Source organism: Ascaphus truei, chromosome 18 (genome assembly GCF_040206685.1).
Source record: "Ascaphus truei isolate aAscTru1 chromosome 18, aAscTru1.hap1, whole genome shotgun sequence".
NCBI classification, from domain to species: Eukaryota; Metazoa; Chordata; class Amphibia; order Anura; family Ascaphidae; genus Ascaphus; species Ascaphus truei.
The window spans coordinates 9,278,559-9,303,278 of NC_134500.1; the positions used below are offsets into that span (position 1 = coordinate 9,278,559).

Below are 24,720 nucleotides of genomic sequence, written 5' to 3' on the forward strand. Positions count from 1 at the left end.
TTTCTGCTTATCTGACTCTTTCCTCCCCTAAGATATCCCACCTTGTTATTTATCTCCCTGATGACAGAAGCCCACCCTGCTGGGGGGAGAGCTGGGCACAGGGTGGCGGGCGAGCCCACCCCGCAGCCGGCAGGCAAGCGGTTAATGTGTAAATATGTGAGCGCTAAGTGGGAGTTGCCTTATTATTGGGGCTGTCGCTGGATCAATGTGCAACTAAAGAACCAGGACATCTCCGAGCGGTCAGCAGGACACCGGGAGCTCGGGACCCGTCTCCCCGACACCCCCTACACATACCGGGGACCCCTCAGCGCTGAGCCTCCATGTCTGGGGCGCAGGGACCATAAGGTCGCGTTTGGGGAACAGTGGAAGACAAACCCTAGAATTGGGGAGAGAAGCAGAAGCCACTGAACAAAGCGGTAAGAAGCTGCCCCCCCCCCCCCCCTGATCTATTTGGGGTTTCATCGTTTAATTTATTTATTTATATTTATTTTTAAACGAAATACCTTTTTTATTTGTATTTTACCTGCGTTTTTCGTTTATTACCCCCTAGGTTTTAATCCCCGGAGAGGGTTTTTTGTTTGTTTTTTCTCTTTGTGTGTGTATGTTTGCACCTCTCCATCCGTTTCATCGTTATTTCCATTCTTCTAAATGTTCTTAACTACAACAACAACAAACAAAAAAACCCCACGCGTGGGAACAAGTCTCAGATCCTTATTCACATAGTGAGCATGAGAACAGGGCAAGGGGGAGTGTGAGCTCTGCCCCTGCCCTGCACACGCGTGTAATTCTGTGTAATTACAATTAAATCCCCTGTAATTGTGTGATCTCTTTAGGATAAGCTCCTTTATTTGGCCGAATCTCCCCCTGTCTCTATCCGGATGGGACATTTCTGTTTTATATATATATAAAGGGTACAGTAAATAAACTAATCTCGTCTGGGATAATCCCTCGTGAAGACTTTCAGAGGACGAAGAGCTGGATTTGCAATGACACAAAAGCAGCCACAAAAAGGATTAAAAAAAAAGAGCAGAGAAAAATACCCACTCAGGGCAAATAAATAGCCGTTTCTAAAACAAGTGGGGTGTGTATTTGTTTTAAAAAACAAAAACAAAACAAAACAACAGCAGAACACTTAATTCGGTTTTATACCTGACTTGTTTAAGAAGACAAATCGCTTTAGTATCTGGTCAAATGTTTTCGATGAAAGATAAAAGATTCGAAGGGAGGTAAATTCGCGGGTAGTTCGGTGTATTTGGGGGGGGGGGGGGGGGGGCTTATTTAAAGAATTGTCTGGTTCTGTTGATCTGGATTGGAGTTCGGATCAGCAGAGGAAATCCGCGGTTTTTTTTACCAAAAATTGTACAGTAGGTGAAAGTCGCTCCAAACAAAACGAAAACATTAAAAAAACATCGAATATTCTTAAAATAATATCGTGGGATTTAGCGAAGAATCCGCAATTTCGTTTTATAGTTAAAATATTATATATATATATATATATATATATATATATATATATATATATATATATATATAATTATTTCCTGGTGTAAATGTAATATTATATTCGCGGTTTGTGACAGTGTACGGGTGACACGTGTCATGTCAGATCAATTACAATGTGTTTGCTCGCAAACACAGCCCGGAGTAGCGATGTGTGTGCCTGGGATCGCGACAGGTGCAGGGATCGCGACAGGTGCTACCATCATACGTAATGTTTCTTTACACTGCAGCGTGAGCTGTAAAGACTAGACCTCACCATTTAATTTACCACCAGACTAACCGATATTAATAATTCCCCGTGTGATTATTTGCACCGCGTGAGACACACGTAGAATAATTGTTGGTGCCAAGAGCTTACACTCTAACATGTTCCAGCCTGAGATATGTGGAGAGAATCGCATCTCATTAAGGTCACGCAGCGCTACAATTTGGGGTCTCATAAAACCACTTCCAAGGGAAAGCGATTTAAACACAGCGACATTATCTCGCCCTATCTCAGGACATGCTGCATTTGGGTGATTATCGTGAGGTTTATATCTGTGAAATAACCCCGGACAGATCCAGCTATTTCCGAAGAAATCTGCATTTACATTCGTTTAGGGAAGAGTTGTCAATGTATTCTATATATATATATATATATATATATATATATATATATATATATATATATATATATATATATATATATATATATATATATATATATATATATATATATATATATATATATATATATATATATATATATATATATATATATATATATATATATATATATATATATATATTAAAAAATAATAATTTAATCCGAGTTTTCGCTGCTATTTAATCAAATATAAAACAGTTTAAATGAATCCGTTACCTGTCATGGAAAATACTCCTTATCTGATTAAAGTTATTTATCAGCCAGAGCTCGACTTATATTCATATAAATATTACAGACATGAAGTCACAAAATGCGCTATTTTTACTATGTAAAATGACTTTATTTCGTATTTTAAAACACACAGAATTCCCAAAGCTTTAATGTCCAACAGAAAAAAAAGAAAATCCCCAAAAACGTACAATTATCACCCAAACAGGAAAAAAAAAAAAAGACAATACTCAAACAGAAAAGGTAGAAAATGTTTATTTATTTTAATTCAGGGAAACCGCAGGGGAGGAATAACTGCTAAAATAAATATATATTCAATAATACACCATGGAAAACAGCCAAACAAAGGCAGGGACTTTGCACTTTCCATCAAACATATAAAAGGGGGATTGTGTCAGGAAAGAAATCGAAGTGTTTGAACAGTATTAAAAATAATAATAAAAGTATCATCCATTAGTGAGGAATCTTCTCATTATTTCCCCTATTTATAGACATTTTATAGACGCCCGGGTGTTAATTTGACCGTTTTCAGGTTTTTTTCTCTCTCTCTGTAAATCGCGATTGTTTAATTTTTTATTAGTTTTCTCCCCCTTTAAATCTGAAACGTTCGTTTTTTTTTTTAAATTTTATTTAAAATAGTTTTATTAGATGACTTTCGTTATGTTGAAGCTGGAACACGTTGGGCGCCCCCACGTCCCCTCGTTTCATTGCGCGGATTGTGACATTTACTTGTACCCCGCACTTTATATGTCATGTATATTTCCTTCTCCCCGTGGTCCCCACATCCCCCCCCAAACCCCCCCCCCCCCCACTTGCTGAATTCTCCTGTACATGTCCATTTTATCTCCCCCCCCCCCACAAACTAACATGTGTTCCCCGCCCACCCCCGGGACCCCACACCCTGCCTGTACCCCCCGGTGCATTTCCCCATGTTTTATATTCGGTGTGCCATTAGTTATTATGTACAAACTCCCTCCCGTGTTATTGAATGTAACATTCCCTCTTCTTCCTCATTTCCATCCATCACTGGGCTACTCTCCCTCACATCACTGTACTATAATGTAACATACTTTCCTGCCCCCATCCCCTCAAATCTGCGTGTGTCCCCCCACCACTGTTTGTGGGTGCCCCTCCAGTTTCTGCCCCCCCCCATCGTTTGTAGGTATCCCCACTATTCCCCCTCCACCCCATCCTATCCCCCCTCCACCTTTGTAGATGACCCCACTATTTCCCCTCCACCCCAACCTACTCCCCCTCCACCCCACCACCTTTGTAGGTGACCCCACTATTCCCCCTCCACCCTATTACCCCCTCACTATAACCTCACCCCCCTCTGTCTATATTATGAATTATATCTAATTCTACTTCCTCTCCCCAATACCCCCCCCCCCCCCACCCCTCTGTCTCCCCTTCTAGGTGACACACATGGAAGGGATCAGCACCCAGAGAGACCCCGGCTCCTCCCCGGGCACCAAGCAACACCAACCACCCCCTCCTCCTCCTCAGGAACCCCCACCCTTCCCGGGACCCCCCTTGAAACCCAACCAGGTGGGCGAGACGGCCCTGTACGGGGTGCCCATCGTGTCGCTGGTGATCGACGGCCAGGAGCGGCTGTGCCTGGCCCAGATCTCCAACACCCTGCTGAAGAGCTACAGCTACAACGAGATCCACAACCGGCGGGTGGCGCTGGGCATCACGTGCGTGCAGTGCACCCCGGTGCAGCTGGAGATCCTGCGGCGGGCCGGGGCCATGCCCATCTCCTCCCGCCGCTGCGGCATGATCACCAAGCGCGAGGCCGAGCGGCTGTGCAAGTCCTTCCTGGGCGAGCACCGGCCGCCCAAGCTGCCCGAGAACTTCGCCTTCCACGTGGCCCACGAGTGCGCGTGGGGCTGCCGGGGCAGCTTCATCCCCGCCCGTTACAACAGCAGCCGGGCCAAGTGCATCAAGTGCGGCTACTGCGGCCTGTACTTCTCCCCCAACAAGTTCATCTTCCACTCCCACCGGGCCCCGGACTCCAAGTACACCCAACCGGACGCCGCCAACTTCAACAGCTGGCGGCGGCACCTGCGGCTGGGCGACGCGGCGGCCACGGACGAGCTGAGCCACTCGTGGGAGGACGTGAAGGCCATGTTCAACGGCGGGACGCGCAAGCGGGCCTTCCCCTCCTCGTCCTCTTCCCGGCCTCAGCCGCCGCCTCCGCCGGTGAAGAGCCTGCGAGGGGAGGAGGAGAGGCCGGCGGGGATGGAGCAGGCCGCGGCCCGCAGTTTCCCGCTCATTCCGGTGCCCAGCAAAGGCTTCGCGGGGGTGCTGCACAAGATGGCGCCGCCGCTTTTCCCGCCTTCGGCGCCGTACGGGTTTCCCGCCTTCGGCCTGTGCGCGAAGAAGGATGAGGAGGCCGGGAAGGCCCTGCCCGCCGGGGTGTTCTGGCCGGCGGCAGCGGCGGCCTCCAAGGACGCGGTGTACCCGCCTTTTCCCGTCTTCTGGCCGGCGGGAGGAGGGTTACCGGTGCAGGCCTACCCGGGGCTGGCGCAGGCCTCGGGGGAGGCGGAGGAGCAGCAGAGCGGGGGGGAGGAGAGAGCAGCGGAGGAGGAGGATGGGGAGGAGCGGCCCGGGGAGCCGCTGACCCCGCGGAAGCTCCGGTATATCTCCGCTTTCCGGCCGGTGGTGAAGGCCGCGGAGAGCCTGGCCAAGCTGTACGGGAGCCGGGAGCTGTACGGCCCGGCGGGGCACAGCACCCCGTCACCGGAGCGGCTCAGCGACACGTCCAGTTACCGCTCCGCCTCGCCGGGGGGACCGGACACCGCCGAGGAGCCGGAGGTGGATGTGGAGTGCAGCCGGTACCCGGAGGAAGAGGAGGAGGGCGGCCCGGGAGGCGGCGGGGAGGTGGGGCCGCGGCCTAGCTCCTCTGTGTCATCCCCCGGATCAGCCCGGGAGCCGGCGGAGGGCAGGAGGGAGGAGAGCCCCGGGGGCAGCCCGAGGAGGAGCGCGGCCGGGTGCGAGGTGAGGAACCGCAGGGGGAGGGACAGGGACATATATATATACTGTACTGCACACACATGGGCGAGCTGGGGTCTGTATATATTCCAATATACATGGACATTATCACAGATATATATACACATACTGTAGTGGTATACAGAGGTAAAAACATATACACAGTATATATATATATATATATATATATATATATTTCTAAGTATAATATATTCTATATATATATTATCTAAATGTACAAAGATTTTCTCACTATATTATAATATATATATTCTCTACATATATTATATTATATATTCTCTATATATATTTTTTTATAATATAAATGTACACACAGATAAATTCCAACACAAATGTATGCAGATATCTAAAAATATACCGATACACAGATATGTACAAATATTACACACAACACAGATGTTTAAACATATTGTGATCCACAATGACCCTGTAACATACACAAAGTTTATGCAGGTGAAATGCACAAAAATTAGACACACTGTTATACTTACACACACATGCCCAAACGTAATTATTCACACAGGTAGAAGATAAGCTTTATATTCAGAAATATATAGCCAAATAGTGATGTATTAACACAGATATTCACAAGGCGACATTGTAATACACGTTTTCTGTATGGCTGGTGTTGTGCGATTTCTATTTTTGCCATTTTCCTTACACATAGAAACACACTGAATGATATACATCAGGACCTGAAGATACAAAGGCACACACACTGATACAGAAGTACACACACAGACATATACAACACATCATCCACACTCATCCTGTGATACACTAACATTTGTATTATATCACAACAAACACTGCTAAAGTGCGGCAAAATGAGTGCATGTTTATGCCGTTTCGGCTTCCAATGGGAGCCGCTAACAGCAGCACAAATACAGCAAAGGGACCCTTGTAAACCCCTTAATAACTTCCCCCCTCCCCCCCCAATTTGTGAGAGTGGCGGAAAAAGAATCTACAAAAAGTGATGATATCATTAATAGTATGAATGATGACATCACTTTATATAAATGTTTTTTACGCAGCATTCACAGGGGTGTAAGGGTTCCTTCATGGTGTTTGTGCAGTTGTTGAAAGAGGCTCACTGGAAGCCAAAATGTCGAATTAAACGTGCGCTTTTTAACAATATGTGGCGCCTGCCTCTTCGTCCTATGATCGATACCTAACTGTATCTAGGCAGTCTGCACCCCACATTTAGAAGTGAGCAATTTGTTATGCGTGTGCCTGATTTTTATATATATATATATATATATATATATATATATATATTACACACACACACACACACACACACACATACTATATCTATTATATATCTAAAATATGAAATATATATATATTTCATAAAGCGAGAGATAATGTATGTATATATCGTCGCTGTAGAGGTAAGACATTAACTAATACATTCTTTGAGTACTGAGGAAAAGGCGATTAAATATTCTTTTTGATATTTATTTCAAAATCATGAGTTTTAGGTTTTGAAAACTGAACTATGACTAAATAGACACTTGAGTTTTTCAATAGAAATATTAATATTCCAAGTCAGGAAGAGCATTGAGTTAGTTTTTGGCAAAAAATGCACTTAATGAGTTTTACCTCTACAACAACGATATTTCCCCAACACACAAATATGGACGATGTATAAAAGTAGTGTGTTTGTATGGACACACACACACACACACACACACACACTACCTGTTGTGGTTCTATAGATCTGTGTATTAGTTACTCACACATTTCAATGACCAGTGTCTGTTCAGCATGTTTAATCTTCATGCTTGTATCTGTGCACCGTTTCCATCATGTGGTTCCTGGGAGGAGGATAATGAGATTTGGGAATCCTTGTGATATACCTGGTCACTTTCTTACCTGTAACATGCTGGATTTTCGGGTCCTTCGCAGCTCCTGGAAGAGAATGTTTGAACCGTGTTACTTCTATCCAAACATTTCCAAGTATATCATTCTAAGAGCAAAAGATTGCAGGGGAAAAAACATGCATTTGAATATTTTCCTGCTTTTTTCTTTGTCTAGTGCTTTTTGTGATTCTCAAACAAAAGATCTTCCATTCTGAAAAGCAAATAATGACAGGACAATAACTTTTACCTTAAATATAAAGAGCAAGAGAGACCCCAGGAGTTAAACCTTCTTTTTGTTGAACATTTCTCCCTCTGTATATTGGGAACACCTGTAAATTTCCATCTAAACACATTAAAATATAACTAATTATCCTGATTAGAAGCAGCCCTTTCATGCTCCGAGGTGCAGGGCGCTGGGGCTGCGTGCTTTGAAGAGTTCCCTCTCATACTGTGCCGCATTTTAATGGGGGTAATTTTCTCTGAAGTACCAATAATTACATAGAATAAACCGTTTGTCCTGCAATAGATCTGTTATTAATACCCCATATCTCAAGGTGCAGCATCTGCCTGATCATCTAACACGGGGGGGCTCAACGCCCTGTCCTCAAGTCCCCCCCCCCCCCAACAGGTCGGGTTTTCAGGATATCCCTGTTTCAGCACAGGTGGCTGAATTGAATCCACCAGTGCTGAAGCTGTGATTGATTGAGCCCCCTGTGCTGAAGCTTTGATATCCTGAAAACCCGACCTGTTGGGGGGTCTGGAGGACTAGAGTTGAGAACCCCATATCAAACAAATAAATGGGGGTCTGCCAAATCCATGAAGTGTGGGCCTCTATTGAAGATAGTTGTGTATTTGTAGAGCTGAGCAGGTCTTCGCTGCAAAACAGGGCCAAAAATAGCTACGGGGAAACCTTCTCAGGGGTAATCCCCCCCAAGGACCATAGTGAACTAATTACAGTGACATGTTTAAGGGCTCTCATCTGGGTAATAGATATCTTTTTGCCCAAATCTGCCATCTATAAGTATATTTAATTTATTTGTTAAGGTTAGACTTGGCAGGGGTTTGATTTCCGCTGGCTGCTCCCTTTTGTGTGATGTGACTGTGTGTTTTAACAAGAGTTTGCACAGGTAAAATCCCCTCTCCACCTTATCTGTATTGTCTTTCTGATAAGGGTAGGAAACACTTCCCCATTCAGGGGCCCCAGAGAAGGCTACATTAAAACCAAAACAAAAAAATGTAATTGCTATGCATGTTCTTATTCTGCATTGCAACCCATTGAATTGGTTCTGTATTCTGTGAGCCATTACTGTCCCTTGAAATATACATGCTATAAACCCAGGACTGTCTGATCTTGTCCCTGATGTTATACGGTTGCACTACCTATATGATCTAAAACACGGTTGTGAAACTCCAGTCATCAAGGGCCACCAACAGGCCAGGTATTAGGGATATCCCTGCTTCAGCACAGGTGGCTTCTCAAAGATTGAGCCATCTGTACTGAAGTAGGGATATCCCGAATACCTGGCCTGTTGGTGGCCCTTGAGGACTGGAGTTGCCCACCCCTGCACTGAACAGATCTTTGCCACATTGAATCCATCACAGTGCTACATAACACAGGCTGAGCCACTAATTGAGACAGCTGTGCTGAAGAAGGGATATCCTGAAAACCTGCCCTGTTTGCGGCCCTCGAGGACTGAAATTGTGCAGGCCTGACATAACATGACGTTGTATCCGACAGGTTTATGCAAAGGAGAGGAGAGAGCTCCCTCACGGCCTGAAGAGCAACTCCTCGCACCAGGGCCCCGCCGCCTCTTATCTCTGCAACCTGGATCCAAATGGTAAGAACTGAGAACCAAACTGTGCGCCTGCCCGAGGAGAACTGCCTCTTCCTCCCGGGCAGTCAGAGACCGAAGACTTTGTCCAACTGCAGAGCTGCCCCGTGTCCCCCACACACGTGACTTGTATGTTTGTTTTACCTGGTGGGGTCTTCTGATCCGTGTCACTCGGATGCTGACGAGTTTGTGACACATTGTTTGTTTTTTTGTTGATTGGGGGGGTGGTTTGATAATTTATTACATTGTCAGTTGCTATGTGTTAATAACGGATTGTGTGTTTTATTACATATACTGCAGTGTCATTTAGTGCAGGACAGGATCAGCAGTGCATTGCTGGCTCCTCAGCTATTTGAGAGGTTAAGCCCCCGAAGACGGGGGCATCACAAGACCAGTGCCCCCCCCCCATAGCTCCTTAACCCCCTTCCCACCCATGCTTTGCAAAGTATCTCTGCCATGCAGGTCTTATCTCCCCTTATCTTCTCCTGAGCTCTGTCTCTCCTTGATCCAGATTTAGCAGTTTAACATCATGCCCCATGCATCCCAGAGCTAAGGACACACAGCGACACCGTCCTCACGTATGACAACCGTGAGGGTGGCCCATTGTAATGACATGTTCTGCAGGTGCCGTTTCTGTGGGTGCTTAGAGTTGAAAATCGGTTTATTACTTTTTAAGAGTTGAAAATCGGTTTATTACTTTTTAAGAGCAAGACTCAGAAGACAGCCACTCAGCTGCTGAGGATTTGGAAAGCAGGAAACCTTTCCATGACCAAAGGGGTCACTTATCTCACACAAGTCCCTTACACACTGACAGAGGTAAGGTGACATCTCTGTCCCCATGCAGTATACTGTGCTAATGTCACTGTTGTTTCTGCAGCTGCACACTAATTTGTTCTTTGCTTGTTCTTCGCGGATTAGGAATGTTTCATTCCCACTTGTGTAATAAACAGGGCAGTTTTGTTTTTTTTGTGTTCCAATGCCCCGTTCTATAAAACTCACACATTCCCCTATCCTTCTGTTTAATGTCCGCATTAATAAAACATTCTTTGGCACTTCTTATTCAGAATAGAGAGAAGGAGATTTAAATCAACAGTAAAAAGGCTGTCCCCTCCAGCTTTCACCAAATAAATATTTAAATAACCGACTCAACTGTTTAAGCAATGTCCTTCGCATTACAATGTATCTTTCTTTTATTTTTGAATACTGGATTTTCTTTCGGAAATAAACTTAATCCTAGGAACGGATTTGTATATCTCTTGTTTTGTACATGTGCAGAATTGGAAATATTATGCATGTATCTTCCTTTGTGTTTGCAGCATCACACAGTATTGGACTGGGCTCCTTAAGGGTTGGCAACGTGGCACCTCAGATATTAAGGGGTTACATTTCTATATTAAAAAGATCTCATATCGTGACAGGAAAGGGACATTGGCAAGTGCCGCATGTCACGGAGTGCCATGCATTTAATCACTCCTAATTACAGATAAAACCCAGGCACATATACAGTATATTATCCCAAATCAGTCAGCATCCCATTATATGGGTTTGAAGTCCCACTTTGGTTTGCGGTCGCTGGCCGGTAAGCTTTGTAACATTTTCAGAGGGTGTGTGAGCAGGGGTTCAGCGGCGGTTCGCTCTGCAGAGGCAGATGTCGACTGCAAAACCGGAAACAAAGTCCATCCCCGTTTTGCAATCGAGAGCTACCCAGAGCACAAGAATATTTCAGTGACCACGAACTGCGCAGGGAGATTCCCCCCCATCCCCCCTCCCCCCTGTGGTAGGTCCGTGGAATGATCTTTGCGCAGCTTTTGCCTGGTGATGTCACACCAACGCCTTACTCTGAGGCTCACAGTGTCCTACAATAAATGGGACTTCACCCTTTCCCTGGAGTAATACTCCGTCTCACTGTTCGTGCTGTTCACTCGCAGGGGAGGAAGACAGCCCGATCGATGTCACTGGGACGCAGTTTGTAGAAAAAGACATTGAGAACATGGCAAAAGGTGGGTGGAGCGTCTTTAATACACTCTGACATTGGCAGTGCAAAGTCCTGATCCGTAACCCCCGTGTTACTGTCTCCACGTGTACTGAAAGGGTTAATCGGTGTGGTTTGTATGTAAACACTCAGGACATGTAACTATGCACATTCAGCACTCGGGGTGTTACCAGTACATACAAAATGGTCTGGGCTCAAAATGAACAAGTCTGCAATGTACTTAAGGATTAAACTGATTGAGAGCATAGACAACATTATTATTATTATTAATAAATAATAATAATAGCTTTCTTTTAATGCTGCTCAGCTTCCAAATAACAGGCCAACACTGCCTCTTGCAAAATTATTTCACAGTGATTTGGAAAAACCAACCGTGTGTGTATCATTACAAGTGTATATATATATGGTTATATATACATATACGTGTGTGTGTGTGTGGCTGTGGTGGCCTGTGTCCCCTCCCTGAGCACATGTAGGTGACAGCCGTGTGTCCTCGTGCAGAGTTCCCAGGAGAACTGAACCTGTGTGTCTGTCACAGACAAAGAAATAACCCACCCGGGATTAATAAGTAATAACAGATACAGTGTTACTGTGTGTGTGGTGTGTGTGGTGTGTGTGTCATAGGACCAAAGTGAGCCAATCCCAGTGATGGGTTTTGTATTTTTAACGTTTGTTTGGCAGGTATCACAACAATACATAAGGTTCTGTATATACACATAACTGGCAACATATGACCAGTTATTTCAACGACTGTAGTAGTCATATGTATACACTAAAAATGTAGGCAAGGGGTTGTGAAGACCCCCTATTTTTGTAATATCTTTTAAATTAACCCAAAAAGCGAAACAAGGAAACCAACAAATATTTTAGTCGCGCAAAAACAAGCCTGGGCCGAAGTGTTACATAGTGAGACCTGCATGTAGTACAAGTCTTCCTGCGATGCAGAGAGTAAGCATAGTTACATTTAACGTCTAAGCAAGGTACGTTATTTGTATTCAGTTTGCTGCGAGCAGTACTCTCGTTATTTCAGGTAGTTACAATGTCTACGTTTATAGAACCATAACATGAATTTGACAAACATTGTCCACGGTGGATGTGTTCTTGACAGAGAGATCCGGTGACGTGTTTAAGGGTTTCACCTGGGCGATTGCCCTTTTGTACCGAAATCTGACACCTATATGTTTAATGTATTATTTAACCCAGGCTGTGCTGGAGAAGCTGTGTGATGCGGCAGGCATAAGGTTATAGTGCCCTATGTTTAAAATGGACAAGAAGCAAATGAGCAGTGTCACTTTTTGCACGTCATTACCCAGAATCCCTGGCTGCAGTGGAGGGATTGTATGCAAAGAGATAATGGGGAGGGGAAGGGGTGCAGACCTGTTAGTCGTGTGAATGTGCTCACAAGTGGGACTTTTATTTTATTTAAAGTTATACTTGAGAGGTTTTATTCCCTCTGGCTGCTCCCTTCTGTGTGTTGTCACTGTGATGTCACTGTGTGATGTCACTGTGTGATCAGCTAGCGCTTGTACAGCCAGAGTCCGTCCCCCCCCCTCCCTTATCTGTATTGGTTCTCTGATAAGGACAGGGTGGGAATAAGAGAAAAAAAACTAAGACATTCAACTGGCTGACTATGTGGGATTGCACCTTTATATAATACTCAATAGGGCTAATTGGAAGTGCTTGAGTGTGTTAGACAAGGTAAATGTGGCTATGTACATAGGGGGGTGTTGTGGGGAAGGCGGGAGGGTTCCCTTCTCTGACAGATAATGTTTCCAACAGATGAACTGCAGAAGCTGTTAGTGGAACAGATGGACCTAAGGAAAAAACTGGAACGAGAATTCCAGAGCCTGAAAGGTATCTTGCTGCAGCCCCCAACCGCTCTCTCCCCCCCCTCTTCCATTATATCACACACACCTCACATTGCACCACCCCTGCCCCCCACATAACACAGATCGTTCACAACCCATATCCCTGACAATTACACCCATCCCTCCATCACAGGATAAGAACGATTATTTAATAAAACAGCTCAACTTCCATTAACTCATTTATTAGAAATCCCCCACACACACACCCATCGGTTCTTTTATACAGCAGCCTTTGGCTCCCATTGATATAGAGCTCAGCATTGAATGATTTATATTTGTATATTCAATTAATAAATTAAGAGTCCAAAGTTACTATCAATAAATCCTATTGTAAAGCTGACAAAAGTACTCGGCTCTTTACAAAGTGAAATCCAAACACTGAATTCAGAGACACCGTATCAGTACAAGAGGGGACGTCCTATGAGACAGGGGCAAGTGCCCAGAGGAGCTGACACAGTAGCAGACTGACCACACAACCTTGCACATCTGTTCCCCAGTATCCTGTGAGGTTCTTGTTTGTTTATATCCTAATTATCAAAAGACGCACATCTTTAAAAAAAAAATATATATATATCTATATATCACACACATCAGAGGTGAAAGGGAAATCAGTGATTATATTTCCCATTCTTCACGTTGTTATATATTGTGAAGGTTAATAATCAGACAATTCTCCTTGGAATTCTTTCATGACGTGAAGCACAGATACAGGATGCTCCTAAGAGCTGAATGTTTAAGCACCAAAGATCAAACAGCATCTCCAACTTAACACATTGTTGTTTTTTTTCCTGCTGGTTTGGGAGAGTGACCCAGATTGTATAATCATAGCTGTCCTCCTAAAACTGGCTCCTTTTTGCACAGACAATTTCCAGGACCAGATGAAGAGGGAATTATCTTACAGAGAGGAGATGGTCCAGCAGCTGCAGATTGTGAGAGGTAGGAAATCCCTTCCCCTGTCAGAGAGAGACCCCCTCTGCCATTGTGTGGCTGCATTTACAATGAGCTCTGTCGCTTAGGTTTAAATGCAAGGTAATTTAACAATTATTTTTTCTTATTTAATATCCTCTGATTAGCCTGAAAACAGCAAACAAGCCTCTCCGAGGCCTCGCAGGCACCATTACAAAGCAGTGATTGAACTCCTCTGCACACTAATTTGTACGGGTTTCTAAATTAAAAATCGTGGCGTAAAATTACCTGCGTGTTAATGCCTCCGATTGTGTTTAATTCTGCTCGTATCCATCTGCCTCGGAGCGCAAATCCCACGCAGCTTCCTTACTGTAATTCACGTCTAACAAACTGCTCCTGATTTGCTACAAGGATTGCAGGAGAGGTCTCGTGTAACCGCTGCCGTCCTGCTGACAAGCGCACGGAGCACCTCATCGCCCCTGTGCAAACATCACTCCACATGTACAGGGGACTTGTGTCAAGAGAGAGCTGTATATACAACAAACATCTCTATACACACACAGGTGTGTATGTATATATAGACACACACACACTGTGTGTGTGTGTATATATACACACACACACAGTGTGTGTGTGTATGTATGTGTGTGTGTGTGTATATATATATATATATATATATTATATATATATTATATATATAATTATTATGTGAAAAAGGCAACAAAAAACCTCCACCGTTAGCATGTAGCCAATAAAGAATATCACTTGTGAGCACATTGTCTTAGACAGGTCTGCAACCCTACCTTTCACCGTTATCACCTAGCATACAGTGCTCCCACTGCAGCAAGGGGTTCTGGGAAATGACATGCAAATGAGCACACAATGTGTCACCTTTTGCCTGGAATATCCATTGCACGGATCAGAACGTTCCTGTTATTGTTAGAACACGCTGCCATCTTTCTGGAGTTCTTTTATTTGAATGGTCTCCCAGCTGATGAGCAGAATGAGCACGAAGCAGATTGTGGGCAATGTAACGACACGCAGAGCAATGTGTCCTGTCTGGCAGAGGGGGACTTAAGCAATAAGAGAAGAGTCTGTCATTGAACAAGAAACTCAGTCTCCTTTCTTTCCCCAGACACCCTGTGTAATGAACTGGATCAGGAGAGGAAAGCTCGCTATGCCATCCAGCAGAAATTAAAAGGTATTAGCAAAGGAGTCGAGAGGGAAAGTGTGTCACAGTGCACGATTACACAGAGCATCAGTCCACGTGTGTGTCCCCGCGCACACACACACACACACACACACACACACACACACACACACACACACACACACACACACACACACACACACACACACACACACACACACACACACACACACACACCCTTGTAATCAGGGAGCACTTTGTCAACTGCCAACCCGACTAGAAGAGTTTAGAAAGCAAAGCAGTTTAAAACATTTCCATGACTCTCCTGCGAGACGGTACAAATATTGGATTATAATTATCTTTCAAGGGATCACAGAACTAGAACACACAGCAGGTTACATACAGTATATCCGAATGTCGCTATAATAAGGTTTAGTAAACGGTGAGTCTGTTGCCGGTTGTGATACCTTTTTAGTGGTTCAAAGTGAGAGTTCTTGATGCATGCAGTTTGTATTTGAGATTTCCAGGCCTCACTAGTCTCTTCTTCAGATAGAGCCTGACAGCACACAGAAACTCAGACTTTTGAGGTCTCCAAAGGTCTTTTACAAACTCGATAATCTATTAGGAATTGTGATGCTGGCTCATTAGAGCTTAATGCATGGATTAATATAATGCAGGGTGTGGCTGTTGGTGTTGCTGCAGAATAAGGCGAGTTGATATGTTTCTAGCATTACAGGAGCTCTGGGTAATATCATGCAGGAGCTCTGGGTAATATCATGCAGGAGCTCTGGGTAATATGCAGGATCTCTGGGTAATATCATGCAGGATCTCTGGGTAATATCATGCAGGATCGCTGGGTAATATCATGCAGGATCGCTGGGTAATATCATGCGGGATCGCTGGGTAATATCATGCAGGATCGCTGGGTAATATCATGCAGGATCGCTGGGTAATATCACGCAGGATCTCTGGGTAATATCATGCAGTATCGCTGGGTAATATCATGCAGGATCTCTGGGTAATATCATGCAGGATCGCTGGGTAATATCATGCGGGATCGCTGGGTAATATCATGCAGGATCGCTGGGTAATATCATGCAGGATCGCTGGGTAATATCACGCAGGATCTCTGGGTAATATCATGCGGGATCGCTGGGTAATATCATGCGGGATCGCTGGGTAATATCATGCAGTATCGCTGGGTAATATCATGCAGGATCTCTGGGTAATATCATGCAGGATCGCTGGGTAATATCATGCAGGATCTCTGGGTAATATCATGCGGGATCGCTGGGTAATATCATGCGGGATCGCTGGGTAATATCATGCAGGATCGCTGGGTAATATCATGCAGGATCTCTGGGTAATATCATGCGGGATCGCTGGGTAATATCATGCGGGATCGCTGGGTAATATCATGCGGGATCGCTGGGTAATATCATGCAGTATCGCTGGGTAATATCATGCAGGATCTCTGGGTAATATCATGCAGTATCGCTGGGTAATATCATGCAGGATCTCTGGGTAATATCATGCAGTATCGCTGGGTAATATCATGCGGGATCGCTGGGTAATATCATGCGGGATCTCTGGGTAATATCATGCGGGATCGCTGGGTAATATCATGCAGGATCTCTGGGTAATATCATGCGGGATCGCTGGGTAATATCATGCGGGATCGCTGGGTAATATCATGCGGGATCGCTGGGTAATATCATGCAGGATCGCTGGGTAATATCATGCGGGATCTCTGGGTAATATCACGCAGGATCGCTGGGTAATATCATGCAGTATCGCTGGGTAATATCATGCGGGATCGCTGGGTAATATCATGCAGGATCTCTGGGTAATATCATGCAGGATCTCTGGGTAATATCATGCAGGATCTCTGGGTAATATCACGCAGGATCGCTGGGTAATATCATGCAGGATCTCTGGGTAATATCATGCGGGATCTCTGGGTAATATCATGCGGGATCTCTGGGTAATATCATGCAGGATCTCTGGGTAATATCATGCGGGATCGCTGGATAATATCATGCAGGATCGCTGGGTAATATCATGCAGGATCTCTGGGTAATATCATGCAGTATCGCTGGGTAATATCATGCAGGATCTCTGGGTAATATCATGCAGGATCTCTGGGTAATATCATGCGGGATCGCTGGGTAATATCATGCAGGATCGCTGGGTAATATCATGCGGGATCTCTGGGTAATATCACGCAGGATCTCTGGGTAATATCATGCAGGATCGCTGGATAATATCATGCAGTATCGCTGGGTAATATCATGCAGGATCTCTGGGTAATATCATGCAGGATCTCTGGGTAATATCATGCGGGATCGCTGGGTAATATCATGCAGGATCGCTGGGTAATATCATGCAGGATCGCTGGGTAATATCATGCAGGATCGCTGGGTAATATCATGCGGGATCTCTGGGTAATATCACGCAGGATCGCTGGGTAATATCATGCAGTATCGCTGGGTAATATCATGCGGGATCGCTGGGTAATATCATGCAGGATCTCTGGGTAATATCATGCAGGATCTCTGGGTAATATCATGCAGGATCGCTGGGTAATATCATGCGGGATCTCTGGGTAATATCATGCGGGATCGCTGGGTAATATCATGCGGGATCGCTGGGTAATATCATGCAGGATCGCTGGGTAATATCATGCGGGATCGCTGGGTAATATCATGCAGGATCGCTGGGTAATATCATGCGGGATCTCTGGGTAATATCACGCAGGATCGCTGGGTAATATCATGCAGGATCTCTGGGTAATATCATGCAGGATCGCTGGGTAATATCATGCGGGATCTCTGGGTAATATCACGCAGGATCGCTGGGTAATATCATGCAGGATCTCTGGGTAATATCATGCAGGATCGCTGGGTAATATCATGCGGGATCTCTGGGTAATATCACGCAGGATCGCTGGGTAATATCATGCAGGATCTCTGGGTAATATCATGCGGGATCGCTGGGTAATATCATGCAGGATCTCTGGGTAATATCATGCAGGATCTCTGGGTAATATCATGCAGGATCGCTGGGTAATATCATGCGGGATCTCTGGGTAATATCACGCAGGATCGCTGGGTAATATCATGCAGGATCGCTGGGTAATATCATGCAGTATCGCTGGGTAATATCATGCGGGATCGCTGGGTAATATCATGCAGGATCTCTGGGTAATATCATGCAGGATCTCTGGGTAATATCATGCAGGATCTCTGGGTAATATCATGCAGGATCGCTGGGTAATATCATGCAGGATCTCTGGGTAATATCATGCGGGAGCTCTGGGTAATATCATGCAGGATCGCTGGGTAATATCATGCGGGATCTCTGGGTAATATCATGCGGGATCGCTGGGTAATATGCAGGATCTCTGGGTAATATCATGCAGGATCGCTGGGTAATATCATGCGGGAGCTCTGGGTAATATCATGCAGGATCTCTGGGTAATATCATGCGGGATCGCTGGGTAATATCATGCGGGATCGCTGGGTAATATCATGCGGGATCTCTGGGTAATATCATGCGGGATCGCTGGGTAATATCACGCAGGATCGCTGGGTAATATCATGCAGGATCGCTGGGTAATATCATGCAGGATCTCTGGGTAATATCATGCAGGATCTCTGGGTAATATCATGCAGGATCGCTGGGTAATATCATGCAGGATCTCTGGGTAATATCATGCGGGATCTCTGGGTAATATCATGCAGGATCTCTGGGTAATATCATGCAGGATCTCTGGGTAATATCATGCAGGATCGCTGGGTAATATCACGCAGGATCGCTGGGTAATATCACGCAGGATCGCTGGGTAATATCACGCAGGATCTCTGGGTAATATCATGCAGGATCGCTGGGTAATATCACGCAGGATCGCTGGGTAATATCATGCAGGATCTCTGGGTAATATCATGCAGGATCTCTGGGTAATATCATGCAGGATCGCTGGGTAATATCATGCGGGATCGCTGGGTAATATCATGCAGGATCGCTGGGTAATATCATGCAGGAGCTCTGGGTAATATCATGCGGGATCGCTGGGTAATATCACGCAGGATCGCTGGGTAATATCATGCAGGATCTCTGGGTAATATCATGCGGGATCTCTGGGTAATATCATGCGGGATCTCTGGGTAATATCATGCGGGATCGCTGGGTAATATCATGCGGGATCGCTGGGTAATATCACGCAGGATCGCTGGGTAATATCATGCAGGATCGCTGGGTAATATCATGCAGGATCGCTGGGTAATATCATGCAGGATCTCTGGGTAATATCATGCAGGATCTCTGGGTAATATCATGCAGGATCTCTGGGTAATATCATGCGGGATCTCTGGGTAATATCACGCAGGATCGCTGGGTAATATCATGCGGGATCGCTGGGTAATATCATGCAGGATCGCTGGGTAATATCACGCAGGATCGCTGGGTAATATCATGCGGGATCTCTGGGTAATATCATGCAGGATCTCTGGGTAATATCATGCAGGATCGCTGGGTAATATCATGCAGGATCGCTGGGTAATATCATGCAGGATCGCTGGGTAATATCATGCAGGATCGCTGGGTAATATCACGCAGGATCGCTGGGTAATATCATGCGGGATCGCTGGGTAATATCATGCGGGATCGCTGGGTAATATCATGCAGGATCTCTGGGTAATATCATGCAGGATCGCTGGGTAATATCATGCAGGATCGCTGGGTAATATCATGCAGGATCGCTGGGTAATATCATGCGGGATCGCTGGGTAATATCATGCGGGATCTCTGGGTAATATCATGCGGGATCGCTGGGTAATATCACGCAGGATCGCTGGGTAATATCACGCAGGATCGCTGGATAATATCATGCAGTATCGCTGGGTAATATCACGCAGGATCGCTGGGTAATATCATGCGGGATCTCTGGGTAATATCATGCAGGATCTCTGGGTAATATCATGCGGGATCTCTGGGTAATATCACGCAGGATCGCTGGGTAATATCATGCAGGATCGCTGGGTAATATCACGCAGGATCGCTGGGTAATATCATGCGGGATCTCTGGGTAATATCACGCAGGATCGCTGGGTAATATCATGCAGTATCGCTGGGTAATATCATGCAGGATCGCTGGGTAATATCATGCAGGATCGCTGGGTAATATCATGCAGTATCGCTGGGTAATATCATGCGGGATCGCTGGGTAATATCATGCAGGATCGCTGGGTAATATCATGCGGGATCTCTGGGTAATATCATGCGGGATCGCTGGGTAATATCATGCGGGATCGCTGGGTAATATCATGCAGTATCGCTGGGTAATATCATGCAGGATTGCTGGGTAATATCATGCAGGATCGCTGGGTAATATCATGCGGGATCTCTGGATAATATCATGCGGGATCGCTGGGTAATATCATGCGGGATCGCTGGGTAATATCATGCAGTATCGCTGGGTAATATCATGCAGTATCGCTGGGTAATATCATGCAGGATCGCTGGGTAATATCATGCGGGATCTCTGGGTAATATCACGCAGGATCTCTGGGTAATATCATGCGGGATCGCTGGGTAATATCATGCGGGATCGCTGGGTAATATCATGCAGTATCGCTGGGTAATATCACGCAGGATCTCTGGGTAATATCATGCGGGATCTCTGGGTAATATCATGCAGGATCGCTGGGTAATATCATGCAGGATCTCTGGGTAATATCATGCAGGATCTCTGGGTAATATCATGCAGGATCTCTGGGTAATATCATGCAGGATCTCTGGGTAATATCATGCAGGATCTCTGGGTAATATCATGCAGGATCGCTGGATAATATCATGCGGGATCTCTGGGTAATATCATGCAGGATCGCTGGGTAATATCATGCGGGATCTCTGGGTAATATCATGCGGGATCGCTGGGTAATATCATGCAGGATCGCTGGGTAATATCATGCGGGATCTCTGGGTAATATCATGCGGGATCTCTGGGTAATATCATGCGGGATCGCTGGGTAATATCATGCGGGATCGCTGGGTAATATCATGCAGTATCGCTGGGTAATATCATGCGGGATCTCTGGGTAATATCATGCGGGAGCTCTGGGTAATATCATGCGGGATCGCTGGGTAATATCATGCGGGAGCTCTGGGTAATATCATGCGGGATCGCTGGGTAATATCATGCGGGATCTCTGGGTAATATCATGCGGGATCTCTGGGTAATATCATGCAGGATCTCTGGGTAATATCATGCAGGATCGCTGGGTAATATCATGCAGGATCTCTGGGTAATATCATGCGGGATCTCTGGGTAATATCATGCAGGATCTCTGGGTAATATCATGCGGGATCGCTGGGTAATATCATGCGGGATCGCTGGGTAATATCATGCGGGATCTCTGGGTAATATCACGCAGGATCGCTGGGTAATATCATGCAGGATCGCTGGGTAATATCATGCAGGATCGCTGGGTAATATCATGCAGGATCGCTGGGTAATATCATGCGGGATCTCTGGGTAATATCATGCAGGATCTCTGGGTAATATCATGCGGGATCGCTGGGTAATATCACGCAGGATCGCTGGGTAATATCATGCAGGATCGCTGGGTAATATCATGCAGGATCGCTGGGTAATATCATGCAGGATCGCTGGGTAATATCATGCAGTATCGCTGGGTAATATCATGCAGGATCTCTGGGTAATATCATGCAGGATCGCTGGGTAATATCATGCAGGATCTCTGGGTAATATCATGCAGGATCGCTGGGTAATATCATGCAGGATCTCTGGGTAATATCATGCAGGATCGCTGGGTAATATCATGCAGTATCGCTGGGTAATATCATGCGGGATCGCTGGGTAATATCATGCAGGATCGCTGGGTAATATCATGCAGTATCGCTGGGTAATATCATGCAGGATCTCTGGGTAATATCATGCAGTATCGCTGGGTAATATCATGCAGGATCTCTGGGTAATATCATGCAGGATCTCTGGGTAATATCATGCAGGATCTCTGGGTAATATCATGCAGGATCGCTGGGTAATATCATGCAGGATCGCTGGGTAATATCATGCGGGATCTCTGGGTAATATCATGCGGGATCTCTGGGTAATATCATGCGGGATCTCTGGGTAATATCACGCAGGATTTGTCTGTTTCAGTGTCGGCAACACAGGCATCCCCCCCTGCGGTGGCAGAGCCAATGAATCAGCCTTTTCCTACATTATCATTGGGACAGCTGATATTTCTTGGGGTACAGGGAGATAGTACCCGGTCTGATAGAGATTTACACTGGGTACCACTTCAAATATTGTGATACCACTAGACCAGTGATACCCAACTAGGGGTTCGCCAAAACATATGCAATGGCAGATCCCAGGCATTATAGTGGGGTTCAGATCCCAGGCATTATAGTGGGGTTCCTGAGCCCTTGTGGGGTACTGCGCACTTAGTAAGACCCCCAAACTGCATGCGTAGCATGCGTGGTATAGCTGTCAATTACAACATGAGGTTCCCACAAAGCTTTGCATCCACAGAAGCAAGCCATTGCGGGACGTGACTTTGGAAGCGCCCACAGTGAGTGACGGCTATACCACCCATGCTGCCCGCACACACGGAGGGGAGGTTTGGGGTCTTATTAAGCACTCCAGGACACTATACTGCCTGGGACCGGTCACACAGGTTTGTTAGCGATAGTCTGAGTCAGCAATAAGATTAATTAGGGGCTACCAGAACATGGGTTTTCTAGCAGGGGGTGCACAGTGAAACACTGCCCATCATTATAGGAGGCAGGTCACCCCATTGTATATTGGGTACATGGTCGGTCACAGCAGGTGATGCACATGTGTTTGGCTCTGGAGAGCAGTGGAGAGGCTCAGTAATACATGGCTGGTCTCTGTTCTCCTTCAGAAGCCCATGACGCTCTCCATCATTTCTCTTGTAAGATGCTGACACCAAGACACTGCACAGGGAGCTGTTCCTTCAAAGCTCCACTCCTGCCCCCCTGAGCTACATCTGGGCTCCGCGGAAGCTACTGTATCCCCCAGCCCCGTGAGGAACCACAGCACAAAGCCATTCTCGGCCCCCGTGGGAGCGTGAACACAATCTGGAACCCGGGGAGAGACCCCTCCCGACCACAGGTGGACTTGTAAATATTGTACAATACCGATCAGGACGTTGGAGCACCGAGGGAAATCTGAGCCAAGATATCAGCCGTGTATAATAAGGCATTGTGAATAACCGATACATATATATAAAATATATATATATATATACATATATATAGAAAAACAACTCAAGCAAAAAAAAAATCCTATGTATTCATGGTTTTATTATTTAATTAATACCCTGTGTCACCACTTTCCCCCTTCACTGCCAGAATGTTAGAGGTATATTGCAGACCCCTCTGGCAGTGAACGGGTTAAGACGGTTGTTATAAACCGAGACGGTGGGGGTCCCTGTACTGTGATTCTTATTAAAAACAGTATTTTTTTAAGTTATTTGAATTATTTTCTATAAATTGTTTTGCGTTGATCATCTTTTGTATTTTGGATGATGTAATAACAGCACTTTAAGGAGGAATCCGCCGACTTGTGTACAAAACAAAAACTCAATTTGTTCTCAATTTGTTCTGAGAAGAAAAAAAAAACTCTGTATAAGTGAATTTTGTTCTTAAATAAACCAACCTCGAGTCACGTGGTCAGTTTCTGCTCTGAGTGATTAGTGGTAAACAGAGACGTTTTCAAATGTGTGAAACCCTTCGTTAAAACATTGTAACCTTGAAACCCGACCTCGCCTTCCACGTGTGACCTCCCTCTCTGCCCTTTAGTCCAGTTTCCTTTATGACGGGTAGGGAACATGCATAGATTTTATAAATGGTCCCTATAATAATAATAACAGGCTCCTCCCTATAATAATAACAGGGTCCCTCCACTGCAGTGTGCACCAGGCCTCTGACAGGGAGGTGGTTTGAAACATTCATTTTGATTTCCTGTGGTATCTCTCTTTTTATAAATTACCCTGTGCGTCGTGATCTGAAAAACGTCTTGGATCTAAGCAGCAGAGTGTAGATTTCTGCCTAATGATACAGCCCAGAGCAGCTTACACCCAGTGACCCATGTCTTCCCTGTGACTGAATTAGCTGCAGCTCCTTGTTCTGCAGTGTCCCCAAAACTATTTCATAAGAGAGTTCACCTTGTATGATATTAAAACCAGAGATAGCGGACAAGGACGGGGCACAGGAAACGTGGTACTTCTATTGTGTGATCCGCTTCACTGCAATCCCATCTGGGTTTGTCGGGAGTCCCAGGGGGTGCCTTATTACCATTCCAGGGACTTGTTAATATGCCGCGGAATTGTAATGTCCCCTATCAGGATTCACCGGGTAACAAGCAGGGGTCTTCATTCCCGCAAGGGGAGGTAGGAGGAAAACGTGGCACTCCCGGGGTGTTGTTATTTTAAGGTGTATTCGGCCATGTAGCACCCGTTGCTGGTCTGTGTTGGGTGTACTCTTGCCTCTCTCCCTCACCCCCCCCCCCCCCAAAAAAAAACTTGGTGCTCATTTGTTTCTGCACCCATGTTAAAGTCAATAAATTTAGCACACAGCTGGTCAGGGGGTACAGCCCTGATGTGCGGCTATCTTCTTTGGCACTGTCATCACTTTATTGATTCTAACACTGATATTCGGCATCAA

General features: G+C 45.5%; 1 protein-coding gene across 2 annotated transcripts; it reads left to right on the top strand.

Moving 5' to 3' along the window:
- On the top strand, positions 1-23,726 carry SKOR1 (SKI family transcriptional corepressor 1). 2 transcript variants are annotated; one of them, XM_075575407.1, is made up of 9 exons: positions 1-416; positions 3,791-5,374; positions 8,993-9,092; positions 9,792-9,902; positions 11,015-11,086; positions 12,859-12,933; positions 13,809-13,883; positions 14,989-15,054; positions 22,938-23,726. In XM_075575407.1, exons 2-9 carry the CDS (start codon positions 3,800-3,802, stop codon positions 23,033-23,035), a joined length of 2,172 nt encoding a protein of 723 aa, XP_075431522.1. In that variant the 5' UTR covers positions 1-416; positions 3,791-3,799; the 3' UTR covers positions 23,036-23,726. The 2 variants fall into 2 exon arrangements, with proteins under 2 accessions (XP_075431522.1, XP_075431521.1); XM_075575406.1 differs by having other exon boundaries at positions 2-416; positions 22,973-23,726.
- Positions 23,727-24,720: the final 994 nt, after the last annotated feature.

What these genes read in the sequence shown, in the direction of transcription:
- SKOR1 (XM_075575406.1), top strand. Translation starts at nt 3,800, where the DNA reads ATGGAAGGGATCAGCACCCAGAGAGACCCCGGCTCCTCCCCGGGCACC. An exon ending in TCCCTTACACACTGACAGAG is followed by an intron (nt 9,903 to 11,014) that starts GTAAGGTGACAT and finishes GTTCACTCGCAG; the next exon opens with GGGAGGAAGACAGCCCGATC. An exon ending in CATCCAGCAGAAATTAAAAG is followed by an intron (nt 15,055 to 22,972) that starts GTATTAGCAAAG and finishes TTCTCTTGTAAG; the next exon opens with ATGCTGACACCAAGACACTG.